Source organism: Giraffa tippelskirchi, chromosome 9, assembly GCF_054371585.1.
Source record: "Giraffa tippelskirchi isolate mGirTip1 chromosome 9, T2T-mGirTip1v1.2.pri, whole genome shotgun sequence".
Classification (NCBI taxonomy): Eukaryota; Metazoa; Chordata; class Mammalia; order Artiodactyla; family Giraffidae; genus Giraffa; species Giraffa tippelskirchi.
This window is the reverse complement of record NC_137283.1, coordinates 13,333,642-13,356,832: the sequence shown is the minus strand read 5'-3', so window position 1 is coordinate 13,356,832 and position 23,191 is coordinate 13,333,642. Positions and strand designations below refer to the sequence as shown.

Sequence of the window (23,191 nt, the reverse complement as noted above, 5' to 3'; positions counted from 1 at the left end):
CACAAAGCAGGGTGCTCCCCGAGGCCACACTCTCGCTGACCACAGCTGCTGCTCCGCCCCCCAGCCCCGGGCGTCCCCCACCTCCTGCCTTCCTGGCTGTCTTGTCCCTCGGGCCCTGAGGCCCTCTGTCCAGCTCGATGCCTCTGGAGACCTGGGGGGACAAGGTACTCAGCCCAACCCCAGGACACCCCCAAGTCTCCTTTTATCCTTGTGAATGCGGTGGGTTCACGGGAGCCAAGGGGTTCCTGCTCAGCACAGCCTGTAACTGTAAGCAGAGCTTATAGCCAGCATGACCAACTGGGCCTCCCCCGTTTGTGACATGTGTTTTAGGAAAAGGTCAAAGACATCACGCATTTAGGTGAGTTTCATCCTGTGATAAAACAGTGGTCACTTACCACAAAATAAAACGCTCATCTACTAAGTCCGTTTACAAGCTGGCTGGTGATAGTAGTTTATTCCCCTCAACGCCCTGAGAATTACTGTGTAGTAATCCATGTTCCCCGTTTTCAGATCTAGCTCTCCAGGCCTGCCCGGTCCTCCTCTTCTTGGAAAAGTCTCTGAATTGCTTTCTTTTTAAAAAAAAATATATATATATATTTATTTTATTTTTATTATTTTTTGGCTGCACTGGGTCTTTGTTGCCATGCATGGGCTTTCTCTAGTTGCAGTGAGCTGCGGGGTTACTCTCTAGTTGTGTCGCCTGAGCATCTCATTGCGATGGCTTCTCGTTGTAGAGCACGGGCTCTAGGGTGCGTGGGCTTCAGTCGTTGTGGCACACAGGCTCGGCTGCCTCGATGCATGTGTGATCTTCCTGGACCAGGAATTGAACCCATGTCCTCTGCGTTGGCAGGTACATTCTTAACCACTGGACCACCAGGGAAGTCCCAAGAATGAATTCTTTTTTCTAAATGTTTATTTATGACTGTAGCCTGCCAGGCTCCTCTGTCCATGGGATTCCCCAGGCAAGAATACTGAAGTGGGGTGCCATTTCTTTCTCCAGGGGATCTTCCCAACCCAGGGATTGAACCCAGGTCTCCCACATTGCAGGCAGATTCTTTACCGTCTGAACCACCAGGGAAGCCATGAATTGCTTTATTTCTGATAGAAGTCTCTCAAGGGTTCTCAAGGCTTCTATAGCATGAAGTCCAGGGTGCAGACTTCCCTCTCATTCCCCTCAAAAGGGTCTGTGGGTCACTGGTCCCCACCGCCTTTACCTGGACCGTTTCTGCAGCCCCTCCTCTCTAGCTCCCTGCTTCCAGAGGGCCCCTGTTTCTAGCAGGTCCCTATTTCTTCTGCCTCCAGGTCCACACCAGGGTCCTTCCCACCTCGGGACCTGCGTGACTGGTCTTCTTGCCCCTTGGCAGAATACGAGTCCCCAGATTCGTGTGTCTGGTTCGTTCTTATTGCTGCATCCTCAGGCGTCATCTCCTGTATCCTGCCCACCCAGCCACCCCTTGCCACACTTTCTCCTCTCCCCTTTCCCCTTCTTGATTCTCCTTGATACCCACCACTGTCTCAGAGTATCCTGTCTGCTTTTTTATTTGAAGTATATTTGATTTATAGTGTCTCAGGTGTACAGCAAAGCGATTCGGTTATATATATATACACATATGAAGAGTGAAAGTGTTAGTCGCTCAGTCGTGTCTGACTCTTTGCAACCCCGTGGACTGGAGCCCGCCAGGGTTCTCTGCCCATGGGATTCTCCAGGCAAGAATAATTCTCCAGGCGATCTTCCTGACCCAGGAATCGAACCTGGATCTTCCACATTGCAGGCAGATTTTTTACTGTCTGAGCCACCAGCAAAGCCCATACATATATATATATATATATACACACACACATATATACACACATACATATTCTTCTTCAAATTCTTTTCCATTATAGGTCATTACACAGTATTGAATATAGTTCCCTGGACTATGCAGTAGGTCCTTGTTGTTTATCCATTATATGTAACAGTGTGTCTCTCTCTCTGTTAAATTCCCCATTAACCCCTTCCTGCTCTTTCCCTTTGGTAACCATAGATTTGTTTTCTGTGTTTGTGAATCTATTTCTGTTGTATAAGTAAGTTCATTTGTATCATTTTTTTAGATTCCACATATAAGGGATGCCATATGATGTTTGTCTGGCTTACTTCACTTAGTGTGATCAACTATAGGTCCATCCACGTTGCTGCAGATAGCATTATCTCCTTCTTTTTATGACGAATATTCCACTGTATTTACCACATCTTCTTTATCCATTTGTCTGTTGATGGACAGTGAGGTTGTTTCCATGTCTTGGCTGTTGTGAATAGTGCTGCTGTGAGCACTGGGGTGGGATATATGCCCAGGAGTGGGATTGGAGGATCAAATGGTAACTCAATTTTTAGTTTTTGAAGGATATTCTGTTTACTCTTTCGCTGTGTTTCTCACAGTGGAAGCTCTGCCTTGACACACACCCAGCTGTGTCCCCAGAATCTAACCAGGGCTTGGCACATAGCAGGCGCTCAGGACACGCCGTCCCCCTGAGCACAGAACCACGCTCGTGTTTGTCAGACCTTTCACTGCTGCAGGAGACGCCACGTGTGCTCAGCTCATGTCGGATTGTGATTTCTGTTCTGCCCACCTCTCACTAGACCTGAGGACCTTGGGAGTAAGGTTTATAATACTGGAGACTCCATGGTTAGCCATGGCCCCATGGTCATTTTGTAGAATCGCAGTCACGTTCCACACGCTGTTTTTGTATTTTCTGCTTTTTTACCTAACATTCCAGGGTGCACACTTTCCTGATTGTTCTCATTTATGATGGCTGGATTGCAACGGAGCAGTTTAGGGGCTGACTGGGCCCTCACGTGGTGGAGTGAGGATTGGGGGAAGAAGGAAGCTGGGGACCTATTAAGTCTTATTGATCTGCTGTCATTCACTTTGCAACACCACCCCCCCTCCCATTGTCCCTGCCATTCAACTGGAAGTTCAGAGAAAGGGCTGGAAACAGGCACTCATTAGTCACTTCTGCCTACTCCTTCCTCACCTCAAAGCCCTGCCGTTAACACACACACATACACCACCCCACACCACACACGCAGGGACTGCATCGTCAAATGGACTCCCTCAGTATGACCCCATGGAACATTCCTCAGGATCGGCTGAGATTCATTTGGGTCGAGTCCTCACTTCCTACGACCCTAGTTCTCACACCTCGTAACCCAGTCACGGGACGGTTACTACCTGGTGTGTTTTCTCTCGTGAGGAACTGACTCCAGCCACATCCTGTGGCTGACATCCCAGCGTCACTGCCTCCGACACCTGTTCTCCCGGGGTCCTGATCCTGTGTGTCACCAGAACTTTCTTTGGGCCAACCTATAGTTAATTCTTTTACCCACGAGAAGTCCACAATCCGGTCTATTTGCCAATTAAAACTGACTTTTCCTCACTTATTTTGGACCTAGGCTGTTGTAGTTAGTTGAATCGGGTCTAAAAGTTTTCCCAAACCACCTATATTGCATTCAACATTTTAAACTTACTGGATTTAATGGCCAGAAACTGATGTAATTATGACCAGTTTCCCAGCAATAAGGGCGTTTTTACTGCCCTGGAGAGAGCTCAGCGAATTGGCCAGCCCACAACAAAGGGGGGTAGGTATGGATAATTTTCTTCTAGAAAACAGTCATGTCTTACGGGGTGAAAAAGAAAAACATTCAAGTCCTCAGCCTGCATCTTCACGGGCTCTGGGCTTAGCAGGTGCCCACAAGTACAGACGGGAGTCTGAAGGGGAGAAGGGAGGTGTCAGGCCAGGTTGGGGAGCCCACGGATCCCAGAGGAGGGGTGCCCTCAACTTCCTTGAGATCATCCCGATGACTAGCCCCACTCAGAAGGAGCCTCGCTTGTTTTGTTGAGGAATATGACGTAACATTTCTGAGCAGACTCCAGGAAAGACACACAGGCCACGAGGCAGCCGAAGGCCGTGTGTGAGAATCACCCCCTTGCGCGCCAGATGCCCTCAGCATCTCAGGGAAGACACGATGCACACAGGGGCCTGGGAACAGAGCAGCGGGTGTTCCCGTAGTCTTGCTTTAAATGTGGGTGTGCCGGGCAGGTCAAGAAATGTCTGGAGCGACTCAGAATGAGTGTGCAACAGCAGGTGGAAAGTGGGAAGGGACTGCCAGACCCACCACACTGACCAGGGATTCGTCGCAGATTCCATCCCAGCGTCTGAAGGCCAGGGGGTATAGCATGTCTCGATGTGCAAGGGGTAGACATGGCTTTGAAGGAACTTAAAAGCCTTCGTGCTCCAAGAGGAGACAAAGTATATGTTAAAAGTACAAAATAAAGGGGCTCGATGGAGAGGTTTATTTTTGAAACTGGAACCCTCTGAAGTAGAGTTGTCACAGTTACCTGCTTGTTTGGACTGGTGTCTGTGAGATCTGAAGGCCACGGAATTAGAATAATCCTCCCATGTGCCGTGTGTGGAGTCCCTGGGCCGCACGCGCTCTCGCCAGCTCCGTCTGCTGGGTTTTTTCTAGGCTGTCTGGGTTGCCCAGGCCTGTCTGGAGGTCCTCACGAATAAGAAAATAAGGTTAACTTGGCTTCACTTTGCCACACACATTCAGTCCCAGTGGAGAGACAGACAGGCAGTATTTCCCACTGGTAACAGAGGCCCGCGGCCTGCCCACGCCTGCGGCCCTCGCGGCCACGGAGCTCCACACCTGAAACCACATCCGGGCAGGGAAGCTGCACCCGCGCTTTTACGAGCTGCAGGAGGGCGATGCTGTGAGTCAGATCTGCGAGCATCAGTTCACACTGTATCACCAAGATACAGAGTGAAGTACGTTCTGACTTCCCTGAGGAAGGTTGGCAGCAGGCCGGGCTTTGCCACCTGGTGGCCACTCGGCCCGGGTGAGCCACTGTCCCCTCAGCTGCCCCCACACACTGAGGAGGTTACCACTTCAGGCTCCTGCCATCACCCGGGGCCAGAGATGGCTTCTTGTGTTGGTTTGCATTTGGGTAGCTGAAATCCAGAAAGGAAGCCAACACAAACTCTGTCCTGGAGGGTGGGTATACTAGGAAAAAATCAAAGCCCCTACCTTACAATTTGTGAGCCTTGTGGGGAACATGAGGGATGATTCTGTGGGCTACAGGCCTCTCCTTTCGGTGTTTTGGTTACACCAAGTGATTCCTGAATGCTCTCTGACACAACTCATGTTCCAGGGACTGTAGCAGAAGGTTGAATAAAGTAGGGTGTTTACCCAAAGTCCATCATCTGCTTGTTTATATATTCTCAATTAAACTCATGTGGGGAATTGTCTTTCCAAGTTGATCTTCATTTAAACTCAGATTCACAACTTTTTTTTATGATCTTTCCCTTTAAGATCCCATGTTTTGAATAGATACCTGTCTGCCAGGTGAACTGCACATATTCAGTATGTTCACGTTTCCACTTTGATTGATTTTAGCCATCCAGCTACCAGTCAGACACCTTAGCACCAGGAGAAATGTGAGGCAGACATCCTTTGTTTGCAGGAAATGAACACCAGCCATTTGATGTTTCTAAATAAAATCTACTCTCTGCTATAGAACATTATTGCAAAATGGTTTCCTTGTCTTGGCTAATGGGCATTAACTGACTTCTAATGAAAATACTGACTACAGGAGGAAGTTATTGTGTTGACACTCTTTGTAGTGTCCTCTTGCGTTATTGATTTTCTTAGAGTCACTGCATTGCTCACTCTTGACTGCAGTGATCAGACCCATGAGAAGTTGTCTAGCAGCTGCTCAGCCATGAATTCAGCATCTCCATGGACAAGTGTCACTTTCCCCCCTGCCTTATTGAGTATGGGTCTCAGTGTGCCCAGAACGTCCTCTGCTAAGGTGGCTTGGAAGAGAACGGGGTGGGATGACCTCCAAGCAGACCCACAGTTCACTTTTAACAAAGTTTAAGTACTGAGAACATGGAAGGTTAAAGGCCACACTGTCTGATACAGGCAGTGGAACGTTTTAAAAGAAGGTTAGTGCCCATCATAATGGGGCTTCCCTGATAGCTCATCATAATTTATAACCTGTGATGGCCAAAGAGAAAACCAAGCTCTGGGAGAAAGGAATCACTCATTCCTAAGCCACTTAAAATCCTAATATTTATTACACGCTTGACTAATTATAGGAAATTGGTATCGTAGGACAAAATAATTTAGCAAGGCAAATTAAAATTCTTATCTTTTCAAAAAGTATCCAGACTTATCTTTACTGGCATCTCATTCTAAAAATCCCATCAGATCTGTGTACCTAGTAAGGCACGCAGGCTTTCCTAGTTGTTTTTCCATTTTTCTATTGAAGGACATCTCGGTTCCTTTCTCTTTTTAGTGATTTTGAATAAGCTGCTACAGACTTTGCACACAGGTTTTCCTGTGGACATAAGTTTTCATTTCTCTTGAGTAAATACCTAAGAGTACAACTGCTGGATTGTGTGGTAAAACCATATTCAGTTTTATACAGGTCACCAAACTCTCTTCCATGATGGTTGTACAATTTTGCAATCCTGCAGCAATGAATGGAGGGTTTTTGTTACTCTGCATCCTGGCTAGCAGTGATGATTGTCAGTTTTTATGAATTTAGGTGTGTAGCGGTATACACTGCAGTTTAAATTTGCATTTCCCTAGTGACAACTGATACCGAGTATCATTTCACATGTTCATTTGCCATCTCTAATACCTTCTGTGATGGAGTGTCTATTCAGATTCTCTGCCTGTTTATAAAGTTCTCTTGTTGAACTTTAAGAATTCCTTTTACATGTTCTGGATAAAAGTCCTTTGTCAGATATGTAATTTGCAAATATTTTCTCCTAGTCTTATGGCTTCCCTGGTGGCTCAGAGGGTAAAGCGTCTGCCTGCAATGCAGGAGACCCGGGTTTGATCCCTGGAGAAGGCAATGGCAACCCACTCCAGTACTCTTGCCTGGAGAATCCCATAGACGGAGGAGCCTGGTGGACTACAGTCCATGGGGTTGCAAAGAGTCGGACACGACTGAGCAACTTCACTTTCACTTTACTTTTTCCTAGTCTATGCTTTGTCTCAGGGGCTTCCCTGGTGGCTCAGCAGTAAAGCATCCGCCAGCAGTGCAGGAGACACAGGAGCCATGGGTTCAATCCCTGAGTTGGGAAGATCCCCTGGAGGAGGGCATGGCAACCCACTCCAGTATTCTTGCCTGGAGAATCCCATGGACAGAGGAGCCCGGCAGTTGAACACAGCACAGCACGTGCACTCTCTTAATCAATCTTCTACAAAGAGCAAAGGCTTTAAAAATGTTTTTTTTTAATTGAAGTATAGTTGATTTACAATATTGTGTTGGTTTCAGATATACAGCAAAGTGTTTCAGTTATATAGATACACAGCAAAGTGATTCAGTTATACATGTATATGTATCTGTATTTATTCTTTTCCATTATAGTGTATTTCAAGATACTGAGTATAGTTCCCTGTGCTATACAGTAGGACCTAGTTGGTTATCCATTCTCTATATACCAGTTTGTATCTGCGAATCCCAAACTCCTAATTTATCCCACCCCCACCCCTCCCTTCGCCTTTGCTAACCATGTAAGTTTGTTTTCTTTCATTTGTATCATTTTTTTTAGATTCTACATTTAAGCAACATCATATGATATTGTCTTTCTCTGTCTGGCTTACTTCACTTAGTATGACCATCTCTAGGTCCATTCATTTTGCTGCAAATGGCAGTATTTCATTCTTTTCATGGCTAAATAAAATTCCATTGTAAATATATAAAGAGCAAAGTTGTAAACACTGATAAAGTCCGGTTTGTCGATGTTTTTCTTTCCGGGATTGTGATTTTGTATTGTATTTGAAAACTCATCAGCAAACCCAAGGTCATATATGTATTCTCCTATATTTTCTTCAAGAAGTTTTTTTTGTTGGTTTGTTTTACATTTTACATTCAGATCCATGATCCATTTTGAATGATTTCTTTTTTGGGCCATGCCACACAGCTTATGAAACTGTAGGTCCGACCAGGGATTGAACCCAGACCCTCAGCAGTGAGAGCCTGGAGTCCTGACCACTGGACCACCAGGGGAGTCCCTTGAATGACGTTTTATTTGAGGTGTAAGATAAGTGCCCAGGGTCAGGTTTTTACATAGAGGTGCCCATTTGTTCCAGCATCATTTGTTGAAAAATGTTCCCCCATTCAGTTTACCTTTGCACGCTTGTCAAAACTTTGGTATTATTTGTGTGGGTCTGTAAAAAATCCTGCTAGGATTATGATAGGAACTGCATTAAACTTGTATTTTGGGAAAATCAATATATGTACTATATTGAGTCTTCTAATTCATGAACATAGTAAATATATCCATTTATTTCATTAAAAAAAATTTATCAGCATTTTGTAGGTTTTAACGTACAGATCCTGACATTTTGTTAGTTATACCTTTGAAATTTGTCAGAACTTGCTTTGTGGCAGTAAGTATATTTTGAAGACTTTACATGTACATTTGAAAAGAACATATATTCTGCAGTTGTTAAGTGAATTTTTCTTTATATGTTTATAAGGTCAGGTTTGTTAATGTTGTGTAAAACATCCATATCCCTTCTGATTTCCATGTGCATGTTACTGGGAGAGATTGAAAAGTGTGCCACCATAATTATGGATTTGTCTAATTCTCACTTTGGTTCTGTCATTTCTTTAAACAGAAGAAATGAGGCTGTTATTAGGTACATTTAGAATTTAGGTTTGGTATATCTTCCTGATCAGTTGATCTTTTTATAAATATATGTCTCTCTTTATTCTTAGTTATAATTATTGGCTTAAAGCTGACTTTGATAGTATTATAACTACACCAGCTTTCTTTGGTTACAATTTGTGTGACATATCTTTTTTCATTCTTAAAACTTCAGTTGTTCTTTGCCCTTGTATTTAAGGTATGTTGGTACGCATCACATGGTCACGTTTTATTTTGGTTATATCCAGTCTAAAAATGTTAGTCTTTTATTTGTAGCACTTTGTAAATGACACTTATTATAGATGTTGATATATTTGGGCCTACATTTACGACATTACTCTTGATTTCTGTTCTTTTTTTCCTTCCGTCTTTGGGTTTGTTTTGCTCTTTTTCTATTTTCTTAACATGAGTGCCTGGATTATTGACTTGAGACCTTTCTTTTTTTATGTTAAGAATTTAGTACCATAAAGTTCTCTTTAAGCACTGCTTTAGGTGCAGCACCCCCCGACTTTGATATATTGTATAGACATCTTTCAGCTCAGAATACTTTCTAATTTTCCTTGGGATGTCCTCTTTGATCCTTGGATTATTTAAATTTAAGGGTGTGTTGTTTAATTGCCAAGAGACTGTAAATACTTTTGTTATCTTTGTTATTTACCCTAACCCCTAACCCTAATAACCCCCATTGAGTCAATGATGCCATCCAACCCTCTCATTCTCTGTCACCCCCTTCTCCCCCTACCCTGAATCCTTCCCAGCATCAGGGTCTTTTCCGAGTCGGCTCTTTGCATCAGGTGGCCGAGGTATTGGAGCTTCGGCTTTCTTGAGCTCTTCCTTGTCACCTCCCTAATACTTTCTGGTTCCCTGGGTCTCTCATTTTCTGTCTGGCCACTACTCACTTCCACACTTGTCATGTCTGGGCCAAACACTGGGAAAACAGAGAGGAGAGTTTGGCTGACGGCTCCTGTTGCCGCCACCACAGAACTGCCTGCTGCATGGGGCGGCAGAGAACCAAGGGAAAGGGAAGGGGCGTTCATCTGCACTCTCGGCGCTTGGGGACATTTCCTTTCCCCTTCCTGAAGCCTGGCTTCTTCTGGAGCCCTCTGCTCTGCCCCTCAGTGCTACCCGCAGGGTTTGGGTGTGCTGAGTTCAAGGCGGGCTCTACCAGAGGGAAAGCAGCAGTGGTGCTTCGGTCTCAGTGTCCTTCCCCACTGCTGGTGCTGGTAGCTTTTCTGTGGCCTCAAAGAGCTGCTCTGTGGATTCTGTTCAGGTTTTAAATGGACGAGAAGAGTGGCATGTGTTTTCTGTCTTTCCCAGAATTAGAACCTCTGATTGATATTATTTAAGAATTTTATTTTCTAATGAACTCATCTTGATAGGTGGGATAACAGTTAATGTTGCTAGTAAGAGTTTAGGTAAGCAGCCAGATTTCATAGCTTTCAATTCTCTTGGCTTTATTTATGCTTGCCTTTAGTCAGCTGCACATGATGCTATTTTGGTCTCTTTGATCACATAATTTTCACCATAGGTTTCTATTTGCACTTTCCAAGTAGCCTCGTGAGTAAACGTATCCTTGCTATTTCTTTGTGAGTGGGGCTCAGCCTCTTACACATGACTGCGTGGCAGGGTTAGTCAGGGCAGCAGGTTTGGATGTAGCTCACCTGAGCCATATGAGGCACAGTTTTGAGAAAAGTTAGATGGGAATCCTTGCTGAAGATCCTTTCCGGCTAAGTTTGTGCTTGCTTCAGACCTACTGAACCACAGCAGCCTTCTGAACTCATCAAGCTGGGTGTAATTTCAGAACGGATTTGCACGCAGCTCTTTTAAGGTGAAAATCTTTATAGAAATTACACCTGATGCAGTTCAGCTGGCAGCTGGTGTCTGTCTACACACTCAGGATGTGGGATAGGATCTCCATGGAGGTGCAGATTCATTCACATGCAACTCAGAGACCACTTTAAGGTCTAATTACCCCTGTGACCTTCCTGTCCACATCTGTGATTGGTTAAGAAATGTAGAGATGATACTCCAGCCCTGGCTGCTACGATCAGGTGGGAAGACAAAAGAGCAGTGGGGGCAGCCAAGGGCAGTCTGGTTCCAGCCTCCCTGTGTGCTGCCATAGCGGCCCCTCATCTATAAAGCACAGTACGTGCTTACCTTGTGAGGTGAGGCTACCGAGAGGGAGGAGTGGGAAAATGTACAGGAAACTGCCGAGTCTGCTGAAATGTGAAGTTCCACCCAAGTGTTTATTAGAAAATATCTGAAGAACAGATACAAATAGGACATGAATGATGAATCAAGAGAAACAAGCCTAATGCTAGAGCCAGGGTTCATTCCTAAAGCCTTCTCCTCTCTGCCCGTAGGGCACGGACTCCAGGGTCTGGATCAGGACATCTCTGGGAGCGGGGCTGGGACGGCCCCTCTCTGAGTCCCTTCCAGCCCTGAGGGTTCAGGATTCTGCCCATGGTGCCGCAGGCTCAAGGGCGCCCGAGTGTGTCTCCCGCTTCTCCCAGGAAGTTGGCAAGGGCACATTTGCCAGGGTACCTGGGCGGGAGTGTTGCCCTGGTTCGGCTGTTAGTGCCTCTTCCTTCTCCCAGCCCTCCAAGATCACCAGGAACCCAGAATCACCCTTCCGTCTGTAGGAAAGAGGCTGTATTAGGCTTGGGACACAAGGGCCTGCAGGGTCGTGGAACCGACAGCTGGCAAGTTTGTTCACCCATGATTTGCTTTCCCTGAAGTGTTCGGGCTCCCAGAACACACAGCCTCCTAAGGGGCCGACAGGAGGCACCCCATCCTGACCTGGCACCTGTCCAACTGCAGAAGACTCCCTCCTGCTCACCCCCAAGGGTGCCTCTGTGGTCAGCAGCACCCCGGGGCTCACTGCCCAGTAACATGGGCAGCCTGAGACTCAGGGTGCCCAGCGAACAGGTCGTGGGTCAGAGGGGGGCAGCTGACTGCACTCCTCTCCTCCCTTGCAGATCACCTCCAACGAGAAGCACCTGGAGAGTCTTAAGAGCGCAGGGAGCCTCCTGCGGGCTCTGGAGGAGCTGGCCCCGGCCGGAGGGTGAGTAGGCTCGGCAAACTCGCTCCCATTTCTGTTTCCTCTCCTCATTTCCCCTACACACCAGGGACCATCACCCTCCCACCTGACACGGCCCACTGTGCACCCTCCCTCCTAGTGGATGGGCCACCCAGGCCCCACCTGCTAAGGGGTGCCCAGCCTTTGCTGGGTATGCAAGACACAAGGTGGTGCCCAGCATTTCCTGGTAGTTTGTTTTCAGATTCACGAGGTTCTATGGAATCTGCTTCCTGGTGTTTTGAGTATTGTCTTCATTGGAGGAAAACATATGGTTGAGGTACTGCAGAGACAGTGATTCTGTGGAGAAGGCTCAGCTCCAGGCAGCACTGCTGCAGTAATCCTGCCCTGGGGGCGGGGGGGGGGCAGCATCTCCTGGCCTCCCCCACCTCTTACTTGTGCTTTCTGCGAGCTAAGGGGAAGGACAGGCTGACCTTGATGGCAGGGGCCCTTCTTGCCTGGTGGCCCCTGTGGTGTAAGGAAGGTGTGGACAGTGGCTCCTGGGCCAGATGGCTCCATCCCCAGGGATGGCAACGTCCTCAGGCCTGATGGGGCCCTGACAGGTGGATGTGTCTCCCTTGCTGGCCACTGGCCCCCGGTGCCGCTCTGGCAGGTGGGATGGGTGCACGGCTCCACCGGGGTAGCCTGGCCTGAGCCAAGAGCAGGACGAGTTCATGTGCGTTCCTTCCCTTCAGAGACCCCTGATGTGCAGAGCAGGAATACGTGGCCCTGTCCCCCTGCGCCCCACCTCTTCTTTGCAGCCCCCAGTCCCATTACTAGGCCGCAGCTCCACGACTGTGTCGTCAGGAGTGTGCCACCAGCTAATTTTACACTTCCAGGCGCACTCTGCCAGGGGCCAGTCTCTCCTTTGGTGACAGTTGTTAAGGCACAAGTGTAAGCGTGCCTCAGACAATTTGCTCCAGTAACAAAGATTCCACTTTAAGGCCTTAATTACACATCCGCACCTATGAGGAGGAGAAATCCAGAGTTCCTGGCTGATTGGCCAGGAAGGGGCACCGTGGAGCGTCTGGGATCTCTGCTGGTTGGCACAAGTCAGCTTCAGGCTGGCGCCAGGTGGGCTCCTTGTGGGCTCTGGGCTGACAGGCTCTGGCTGCCACCTGCCTGACTCGCCCTCCCAGCTTGGCGTCGGTGCATCTGTCCAGAGCAGCTCAGACCCCAAGTGGCGGCAGGGCCAGGAGCTCAGGCGTAGCTTAGGGGGCTTGCTATGGTGGGACGTTGGACTCCTCACCTCCCACCCCTAGAGCCTGGGGATCCTGTCTGTGCTGTTCAAAATAATGCCCAGGGCAGCTTTGGGAAGCAGCTGGTCCATCGGGTAGTCGGGTGAAGAGGCGGCCAGCCCTTTTGGAAGATTGGGCATTTAACGTTTACTTTGGCTTTTCTAACAGGTCATCAGCCAACAGCGCAGTGGCGTCCTTGGCCCTGGAGATCCTCCAAGCTGCTGGACACTAGGCAAGAAGGCACTCAGCACAGGCCCCCACCCCCGGCTACACACACTCCACAGGTCACCCACAGCTCTGTGTGGATCCAATAAAGTCAGCTGAATCCAGAACCTCTGGCTGAGGTGCTCTGACTCCAGCCCTAGAAACCCCACTCAGAAGGAACCTTCTCAGTGCCTGTTGGATGCATCTGGGAACCCCAGGTTTGCACGATGTTCTCAGAATGCTCTCTGCCTGTGTGTGGGTCGGGTAGGCCTCTGCTCAAGCCGGCACTGCCTGTGCTCATCAAAGTGGAGGGGAGCTGCAGGCATGTCTCAGCCTCTGTCTCCTCCAGAGATCTATCAGGCAGGACGATGCACGAATACTCTTCAGCTACAGACCTACAGCAAGCCTTTGGAAGCTTGTTTTATTTTACCTGCCTGGCTTTTCATTTCAGGGGTGAACTGATTCTAAGAATCCTGGGGAGAAATGGGCAAGACTGTACTCACAGGAGCAGGTAGTTAAAACTTTGCCTAAAGGAATGCAGAATGCTCAAGGAATGCTGGCTTCCTTGCAGGTCTGCTCACCGAGGTGGGATGAAGGCATCAAGGTAGACTCCTTCCCCCTACCTTCTACCAGTGACCACTGCCTCCCAGCCTCAAAACCTTTCCAGCTTCTTCCTCACACATACCCCCTCAACACCCCCGACACTGCGGCAGGGTGCTAGGACTGTGGCACGGGTGGGAGGGGAGGATCCTTGGCGGCCGGAACCAGGGGGGCAAGTTGAGAACATTCCTTGGCCTCCTCTCTGGGGCCTATTTCCTCAAACTGCAGAATGAAAGGGCTAGACTAGATGAGCAGTGGAGCGCTCAGGACTTCTTAAGAGGAGCCCTGTCCCCTGACGGGCTTCTGGCCCCAGCCACAGCCCCTGTGCAGGCAGGATGGGCAGGGCAGGCAGGAGCAGGAGCTACACGGGCATGGGATTCTCCAGGCAAAAATACTGGAGTGGGTAGCCATTCCCTTCTCCAAGGGATCTTTGCGACCCAGGGATCGAACCCAGGTCTCCTGCATTGCAGGCATTCTTTACCATCAGAGCCACCAGGGAAGCCCCCTTGGGCACACAGGAGTCCCCACCTACTGTGTCATGGGAAGCTGGTCACACTGTCACCAACAGCCTCATCTGCTGCTGTGATCTGGGTAGTGTGTCAGCTTCCATGTGGCTTTGCAGTGAACAGCCGCTCTGGGCCCTCCTCCACAAAGGCATGGATGTAACTTACCTTATTTAAACACCACCACCTGCCAAGCACACCTTCTTATCTCCATCTCATAGCAGAGGAAACCGAAGCTCAGAGCCAGTCCACTTGCCCAAGGCCCTGCTGTCGGGTCGAACTTAGGACTCGGACTCCAGAGCCTGTTTGTCCACCAGTGTGATGTCTAGAGCTGAGCTGTGAGTAGCTGGGGTGTAAGGGGGACCTGCACCCTAGAGCAGGCAGTTTCTTTTGCTCCAGCCTGGTCCCATAGAAGTCCTGCTGGGCAGAATGCCCATCACCTGGCTGTGCGCCCAGGTGGCCCGGGCCTGCCTGGATGTGCCTGTGCTCCAAGGGTGAGGGAGTCGATGGAGGCCTTGCTTTACCTTTCAGGTGCAGGCAACAGACACAGTTCTGTTTGCCCAGGCAATCTGTTCTCTCCTCTCAGATCTTGAGGGAACCACCCTGGAGTTCTGGGCCGAGTCCTCCCAGAAAGTATTTCAGAGGAATGGAATCCTCTTTATGCTTCTGCGTTGAGCAGGGAGGAGTCTTTGCTGCTTAAGGTGAAATAGGAAAGCTTTAACATTCCAAAACCATGCTAAAAGTGGACTGTGCATGGCTGCGAGTCCCCAGCCTTGCTTCTTTGAGGAAAGGCATATCTGAATAGGCACGGGGTGAGGAGAAGACAGTCCGTAGCAGGGCTTCTGTCCACCAAGGGTGCTCAACCCAGGGTGTTAGGCGCTGAAGCCAGCCTGCGCCACATTTTGCACCCTGGTGTGAGGCTCTGTCCTCCTGGAGTTAGGGGGTCCTTTATGTCCTTCTCAAAGGCACCTTATGGAAAGCAAGAGCCCCAATCCTACTGAGCTGAGGTAGGGGACGTGAACTGTCTGGGTGGGCAAGGAGGATGTTGAGGGCGGTAACCCTTCCTGCACACCCCTTTGTGGCTTCCCAGGCTCTGAGAAGAGCTGGCTGCCGGCCACCCATCAGAGCCCTTAGGATTCTGGCAACATCCCAGGTACCTACTGGTCCTCCCCTTCCTATCACTTCCGAGCTTCAGCTATTTGTTAACTGACTACAGTCTACTGGCTGAGCCCCCCAGGGAGGAGTGGCATCACAGAGGTAAGGGCAAAGAAGGCAGCAGCAGCACACTGGGCGTGGACGTGGAGAGGACTTGCGAGGCCACACCAGGCTGCCTTCTCTCCCCTCACGGCAGGCCCGAGCTTTGAGACCTCGCCTCAACTTACAGTCTGAGTCCGCACCCGTGAGCTGGCCCTCTGGGAAGATCTGTTTGGGGTGACTTTCTTTGGCTGATGCTAAGAAAAAGGAAACACCACCTTTTTAGTGCCCCGCACCCCCACCGCCATTCTTTTCTAATCGTATCTGCCAGGTGTTCACTCAAGCAAGGCAATTAGGTTCTCACAAAACACCTGCAGTGGAGCAACTCAGCTTTCTGTTGGCTTATAAACTATACAGCGTGGGGCAGATCTTCTGTGTTTATTACACTAAGCAAGACAAAAATGCAAGAGCATATTTACCTCAAGATCTTTCACTATCAAGGATTCAGATAACCAGGTCAAAGCCTCAGGTCTCAAACATGGAAAAAGCTTTATTTTTCAGCTCAGTGGTGGTCACTGCAATGGGATCAAACGTCCTACGCACTTCCATCCCCAGGTAATAAATCACTAATCTGACTTTTTTGGTAATTATTTTTTTGCTTTTTAGTTTTACCATCATCTGTGGAAGGTTTGCTTAAGATAGTTTGCCCCTTTTTTGCACCTATACAGTCCTACAGCATGCACTGGTGACTTGTTTTTTTGCTCAGTATCAAGCTGAGATATACCCATACTGTTGTGTTTAAGTTGTATTTTACTGCGTTGTGGCTGTTCTCTTGCAGACACATGGGCGTCTGGTGTGGGCTTCTATACTTTGTTGATCATGGATTTTTTTTCCTGCGTTAACTTCAGTTTTATCCAAATGGCTGCCTACCTGTTCCACACTTTACTGAAAAGTCCCTCTTTTCCACACTGACCTCCATTGCTACCTTTCAAGTGTTTATTGTCTTCATCTTATTCTGTTCCCTTTGTGTACACTTCTATTCATGGGCCAATAACAGTGTTAACTCATTACTGACCACGTGATTTTTTCAGAAACTAACACCCATGGCTGGCAATTTTTCTTTTGACTGGCTAAAAATTGTTGTTGCACTAACATTTTGTAGGTTATTACATTCAGTAGTTACACCTGACACACCTTTAGTCTTCTGATTTTGTGAAATGTTGTCTCCAAACCATTTTTCTGCAGAAGCAAAGGAGCATTCTCCAGAATTGTGAGTTTTTTCTTTTCTTTCTGTATCAGAATCAATCACTAAGGTTTTCTGTTGGTATAATAGTCACACTGTCTGAATCAGAATTATATTCTGAAGAACTATCTTCTGAGACAATAGTATATATGTTGCTCAAAATTTTGCAGTACATCATTTTTGAAAATTTTACGTTTATAATACACACAAAGGTGGAACAAAAAGCTAACAGAACAAAATGTGAATAATGACCATCTTAAGTTGTATGCTCTAACAGTTTCTCACAGTGATGTTAATTCTATCCCGCTCTAAAAATGTGTTGATACATCTCCGGTCAATAATGTGTTAACCACCTCTAGCTTTACCTCAAGTTTTACAGTCAGGCCTTAACAGCTCATGGAACAAGTCCTCTTATCTCATTTTTCACAAGTGTCCTGGCCATTCTTGTCCCTTTGTCCTTTTCAGTACACTGCAGAGCTACTTTGCTGACTCAGATTAACCTTCATATTAAGTTTTTACATGGAACTTCAAAACTGTAATGATTTTAGGCAAAGCTCTGAAATATTTTCTGGTTTTAAAAAGGTCTTTAAATAAAACACCCTGCTGTGATTCTTTTGTTAAAAGCTCTTCACTAACCTACTAACAGCTCTTGCAGTGCTGCCTTCGTTCTGTGTGCCATGCACTGGAAGCAGAACTGCCCCTTCACCAAATACTAAATGGTTTCCCTCCCATCCCAATTAGACCACAGGGAAGAATGTAGAAAGCTTTTATACAGGGTCCTCAGCCAACATCAAGGAACTGAGTACATGTTTAAATACACAATCAGAAACAGCTCTCTCTCAGTACAAACACTTTCACTCTTTTTAAAGCACCAAAACACAAGTTCTAACAGGTATACTGACTCTGCCCTCAGGGATGAACTAAAAACTTGTCAGACCTACCACCAGGATGACAGGCTCACCTGGCAGAGAGCAATGGAAGAAGGCCCATTCTAGTTCGCTCTGATTATGTTCAGATAAACATCGACAGGTAAACCATCTTAATTATCAGTTCAAAGTGGAGTTGAAGGAATTCCCCGCTCCAAATGAGTCACACTTCTGTGAAGGTGCTTGAAGTCCAAATCCAGGTGGGTAATTCTTCATTATTACCTTAAAGGAATGAAACCATGTGATGGAGTTTGGGGTTGGGGGTGGGATGCTTATTTGGAGTTCAGAACCCCATGGACAGAGAGGAGCCTGGTGGGCTACAGTCCACAGGGTCACAGAGTCAGACACAACTGACAAAGTAACACACTTTGTTCTATGTCGCTGAAGAACTAGATGCCTTTGAACCATGAGGCCTCTGGTCACTCGGACAGAATTATATACATACATACCTGCAGTCAGGCTGAAGGAGTCTTGGCCATAGGCTGTAAGCCCAGAGTCCTTCAGTTAGAGATGGTGGACACTCTCCTGTTCCACAGCTAAATGTGCAAAGCTAAAACATTTTGGTGCAGTTTAACCCAGGACCAAGTGTAAAGAAACTTGACAAAACAATTCCATCTATTAGCAGTAAGGTTCTTCCATCATTACAACTTAAAGTATTTCACTATCTGTTTACTCAGTTCAGCTTCATCCTGAGGAAAACTTAGTACCCTCACAGACCGCTTAGTGACAAGGAAAAAAAAGGTGACACAATCGAATGAATTAAAAGTTTAATTCTGAACCATTTTTATAACCGCATTTTCTCTTGAAGCATTGTATCACAGCAGGTTACAACAACTTTGGGATAAAAGGCAACTGGTAAACTGTCCAAAACAAGGTTCCAAATAACACCTCTTACTGACTTACCTACCCATACGTATCCCAAATAAAAGTTTTTGATCAAAAACGTGAAATAGATCCACCTGCTTATTTTAAGCATATTAAAAAGGAAACTAACTGGACCATTTCTATTTGTCTATTTTATACAAAAAGGCTACACAATGTTACACTTTATCAGATTACAATTAGAGTGATTATGAATTAGTGTTCTACACCATTACTCGATTCTTAAAAATTAGAAATTGCTGTAGCAGTATTCACTATAACTTAACACTACAGGAGACTTACTTAAAAAACTAACAGTTACTGCAAAAAAAAAAAAAAAAGCTACTTCAAAGCAAGCAAAGTCAGTACCATTACAGATATTAAAAAAAAAAAAAAATTAACAAGCAAGGCTAGAGTTTGATAAATTCCATCTTGTGATCCATTCTTGTGCATTCTTCACTTCTTGAGTCACTCCCAAAATCCATTTGTATTGTAACTCCTCGACCAAAAAGGACCAGAACAAAAAGTTTACTTCAATTGTTCCCATAGGAAACTCAGCTTGGTTAGTGTGTCAGGCACTTTCTGAGATACCAGCCCACCCCTCGAGCCCTCTCAGCAACTCTACAGGCCAATCACAATGCAAGTTCAGACAATACAGCTGTATAAAGAGAGAAAGGCTGCTATTAATGTTTAAAACAGCAAATGTTACTCATCTGAGTATTAAGTTGCAAAAGCTGTGGCAAAAAACATTAAAGTTAATAACTTCCACACATGACCACCTAACAACCAGAAATCTGAGAACATTCAAATGTTCCAAGACATCTTTCAAAGTACGTTATCTTTTTTTTGTGGCAGATTTACAAATAGGCCTAAACCACTCCCACCCTACCAACCAAGTCTTTCTGAAGTTCTGTAGGCAGAGTAAAAGTATTTTACCCAAACTGGCTTGTTTAACTTCTTACCTAAAGGATGATTTACAGGTCAGTATCAAACCAGGCCAGCTGATTGCTGTCGCCCGGGGGCAGCCCATCCATGAGGTCCTGGGCATGCCCCAGATCTGGCAGCCCGTCAACTGGATAGTCAGCACCGGGGTGGTGGCCACCCATCTCATGCTCCATCATGGGGTCCATCCCCAAGGCGTCCTGGCCGTACCCACCGGAGTGAAAAGAACGATAGCTGGGATCTGGGAGTTGGGGCAGAGACACAGTGGGCGAGGGGGGAGAGAGAAAGAGAAGACATGACGTGAACACAGAGTTAGGGGGAATCCCAGGATAGCAAACGTGTCAGAAAGCATTCCTTCTAACCTCTTCACCTTCTTCTTTCTTCAGCTGAGTAATTACCCACTGTCAGGCCACACATGAAGCTACACCGTCTGTTTCCACCAAAGGCAGACCAGCAGGTTCTAGTCCTGGACGTCTGGCCTTTCCCTGGGCAGAGACCGGTTGCTGAGCGGTAGCAACAGCATCTAGTTTGTGTGAGGTAAGGCAATATAACAAGGAGGTTTGGCAACTGCTATATATTTGTTATAAAGTCTAGGTGATACCCACAGAAATACTAAGAAAACGTGCCAGTTTCCTATGAAACCTTTGTATGTTTTTATCGAAAGGCTTAACATTTATATACCTGTCAAGGTAAGAGGCTTATGAGCTTTAAGTGTTTATTAACTAGGAAAAACCAGGTAAGATTATAGTATATACTCCATGTCCACTACCCGAATTTGAATTAGATTTTCAGAGTTTTCTGAAAAGCTATATAAATAAATACACATCCCAGATCTGAGTCTAGAATTGTAGACACAGGTATTCTGAACAAAAAATTGAATAGAAAGCCAGGCAACTTGTAACACACTGTACTGCAGAAGTCTGGCAGCAGTGACACATATTTATTGGCATGATCCTAGTGCTTGCTTGGTGTGTGGCTCAGAATTCCCTGTGCACCAATAAAGATATTACTGCTGACTCTAGAATTTAAGAACTGCCTTTAATTGCTACCACTATTTTCCTGCCAACAGGTCCTCCCAAGACGAGCAAAACAGCTCTTCTGACAAAGCTCTGGACCTTTAGCTTGATCTGGAGATAATCAAGAAATATGAGACACGTACCATCCTGGCGATATCCAAGAGGTTCTCCCTGGGCACCAATATCAAGTCCAAGATCAGCAGTCTAGATGAACAGGTACAGGCAAGGAAGCAAAATGGAAATTCTCAACCCAAAGGATACTCTCTGATATTTTGAAAATACACTTATTTTCAGATTTACAAAAGGAAAATAAAGGACTTAAACACTGTAGAACTACTTAACAAAGTGCAGAATTACTTCAAAATACAGCTGTACTTACTAGGTGCTAGAATGTAACAGGAAACCAAACAGGCAAAGTGTCTACCCCCAATAGGAGTTGCTGACAGGATGTGTTATGAAAAGATCCCTAGAGCTTGCACCAGCTAGAACTAAGTTGCCATTAACTGTGTGGAACAGGTCTGGAGAAAGGGCTGGGGGAGGATGTTCAGAGCTCAAGTTGGAACGGTTGAGACTGTCTGTTAAACATCCAATTAATATATTACTAATATTACTGTTTACAGTTTGCTTCTTTTTCGCTAACAATATATAGCCTCTCTCTTACCATTCATTCAATATAGTCCACCTTATGATTATAAACAATAACTGCATCAACTTTCAGGGTGGTTTCAGTTTGTAGCAAGGACAAACACTGAACAAATTAATAGAAATTCAAGTAGAAAAGTAGGTGAAAAGCAGTATTTTTAAAAAGCACTGATAAACTGACCTCCAACAAATAGCGTTTAATCGACTGCCCCTTTCCTAACAACCTTTTGAAAAGTGTTTAAATTTTAATCTGTTAACTTTTTCATCTATCTCCCTTACAAATTCTAACTCGTTTGTTCTAAACAGGCTGTATAAAGCTGTAGTTTTTCCTTACAGCAGCTGCTAAGGTAGTGTATAAAGAATGAATATTCAAGCCAAGGACACAGTCAATGCAAATGAATGTGCACCGAGTGCTTTGAGAGGAAACCACAAACTGCCTTACCTGCTCTAGAGAACCATCAAATAAACGTGCTCACACTGCCTACCTCATTCCAAGCCATTGGCTCCGTTCTGAAGAGAGAACTGGTCAGCTCAACTGAAAGCCGTTTCTTATAATCCTGTGGCTTGTCCTCAGACATTCGGAACAAAACAGCAGCTGCATATGTTGCTGGGAGAGGAAGGAAAAAAGGTCCTTGAGGAAAAGCTGAGGCTTCACTGTACACCAGCTAAAGGCTCTGATTCCTTTCCTACTTACCCACACCCTCATTCCTAGAATGAAGTAATTCTGTCAGAGGAGCGGTGGCTCCCTCGGCTTCAATAGCTTCTGCAGCCTCCTTGTCCTGAGCAAGTTCACAGAGGACCCCTGCAGCTACTCTTTGGATATTTTCAATAGGAGAATAAAGCAGCTGAGGAGAAAACACACATGAAACCGAATCAAATCCAAAGTTAAAACATGGCAAGCACCCCACTGTGGTATAAACAGTCCCAGTTCACAGTCTAAGCGGTATCTGTACCACTTGTATTAAATGGGAAGCCTGCATTAAATCATACACTCTAAGTTTACGTTCTTGAGTGTTTGATGCTTGGCAGCAATGGTTTTCTGGAGCATTTTTAGCTACAAACCTCTTCTTCAGAGTATTATTCAAACTAAGGTTTGGAAAACCCAGAGGTGACTAGAGGTTTGCACTGCAGCAGCCCAGACCAGCTTCCATCCCTTCTAAACCAAGCACGGAGAAGGCAATGGCAACCCACTCCAGTACTCTTGCCTGGAAAATCCCATGGACGGAGGAGCCTGGTGGGCTGCAGACAATAGAGTCGCTACCAGTCGAACACGACTGAGCGGCTTCACTTTCACTTTTCCCTTTCATGCACTGGAGAAGGAAATGGCAACCCACTCCAGTGTTCTTGCCTGGAGAATCCCAGGGACGGCGGAGCCTGGTGGGCTGCCGTCTACAGGGTCGCGCAGAGTCGGACACAACTAAAGCGACTCAGCAGCAGCAGCAAACCAAGCACACCTGAGAGCAGGGTAGGAAATCTCCTCCTCCTGAGGGTCTAGCCCCAGTGTTTCTCCTTCCATACTGCCCGAGAAAAATGAAGGGTATTTTCATAAATGTATTCAACTGAAAGGACATGACACATTTTCTATTTTTTGCACTTGACAAAGACCATGAGCAGTACAGCCATTTTATAAATGGTGATAGTAGATGAAATATTAGATGCTGGTGCCCCTATTTTGGTCCCTAATTTCCTAATACTTGGCTTATCTTTAAAATCCTGGAATTTTACTGACACACAGAATCTAGAACACCTCACTTAAAACTAACATACCTGCACAAACAATGGAATGGTATTTAGTCCTCTGATAACAATTCGGTTGTGAACATCCCGAGCTAGGATGTGAAGGGCTCCAGTACAACCTTCAACTATTTCTTCCATGCGGACTCCCTCCTACCAAAAGAAATATGGTTAATAAATAGGGGATTGTACGCTCTAATGTTTATGTGCTTGAAAGGCTTTCTGTTCTGAGTAGTAATTACTAGTTTTTCACATTATAAATCCAAAGTTCCCCAGAATTTGCAAGTAAGTTCAGGGATGAAG

General features: G+C 46.3%; 2 protein-coding genes across 71 annotated transcripts in view; one reads left to right on the top strand and one right to left on the bottom strand.

Annotated features, from left to right (window-relative positions):
- Positions 1 to 13,355, top strand: part of ULK4 (unc-51 like kinase 4) — a 477,098-nt gene extending 463,743 nt beyond the window's left edge. For all 40 annotated transcript variants that reach the window (XR_014064646.1, XM_081527570.1, XM_081527572.1 and 37 more), the window contains 2 exons: positions 11,688 to 11,773; positions 13,192 to 13,355. Coding sequence is in view for 39 of the 40 variants with exons in the window: in XM_081527570.1 (XP_081383696.1) it covers positions 11,688 to 11,773; positions 13,192 to 13,255 (150 nt within the window). In the remaining variant the exon portion in view is untranslated. The remainder of the gene's footprint in view (positions 1 to 11,687; positions 11,774 to 13,191) is intronic.
- A 2,694-nt stretch (positions 13,356 to 16,049) lies between these two features.
- The window catches only part of CTNNB1 (catenin beta 1), a 47,720-nt gene continuing 40,578 nt past the window's right edge, over positions 16,050 to 23,191 (bottom strand). For 12 of the 31 annotated variants that reach the window (XM_081527596.1, XM_081527579.1, XM_081527584.1 and 9 more), the window contains 6 exons: positions 22,922 to 23,041; positions 21,849 to 21,999; positions 21,640 to 21,761; positions 20,656 to 20,716; positions 19,517 to 19,737; positions 18,446 to 19,053 (listed from right to left, as the gene is read on the bottom strand). In XM_081527596.1, coding sequence (XP_081383722.1) covers positions 19,529 to 19,737; positions 20,656 to 20,716; positions 21,640 to 21,761; positions 21,849 to 21,999; positions 22,922 to 23,041 — 663 coding nt within the window. In that variant the 3' untranslated portion in view covers positions 18,446 to 19,053; positions 19,517 to 19,528. Of the gene's footprint in view, positions 17,916 to 18,445; positions 19,738 to 20,655; positions 20,717 to 21,639; positions 21,762 to 21,848; positions 22,000 to 22,921; positions 23,042 to 23,191 lie in introns of those variants that run through there. The other 19 variants (XM_081527602.1, XM_081527580.1, XM_081527594.1 and 16 more) reach the window with 4 other exon arrangements.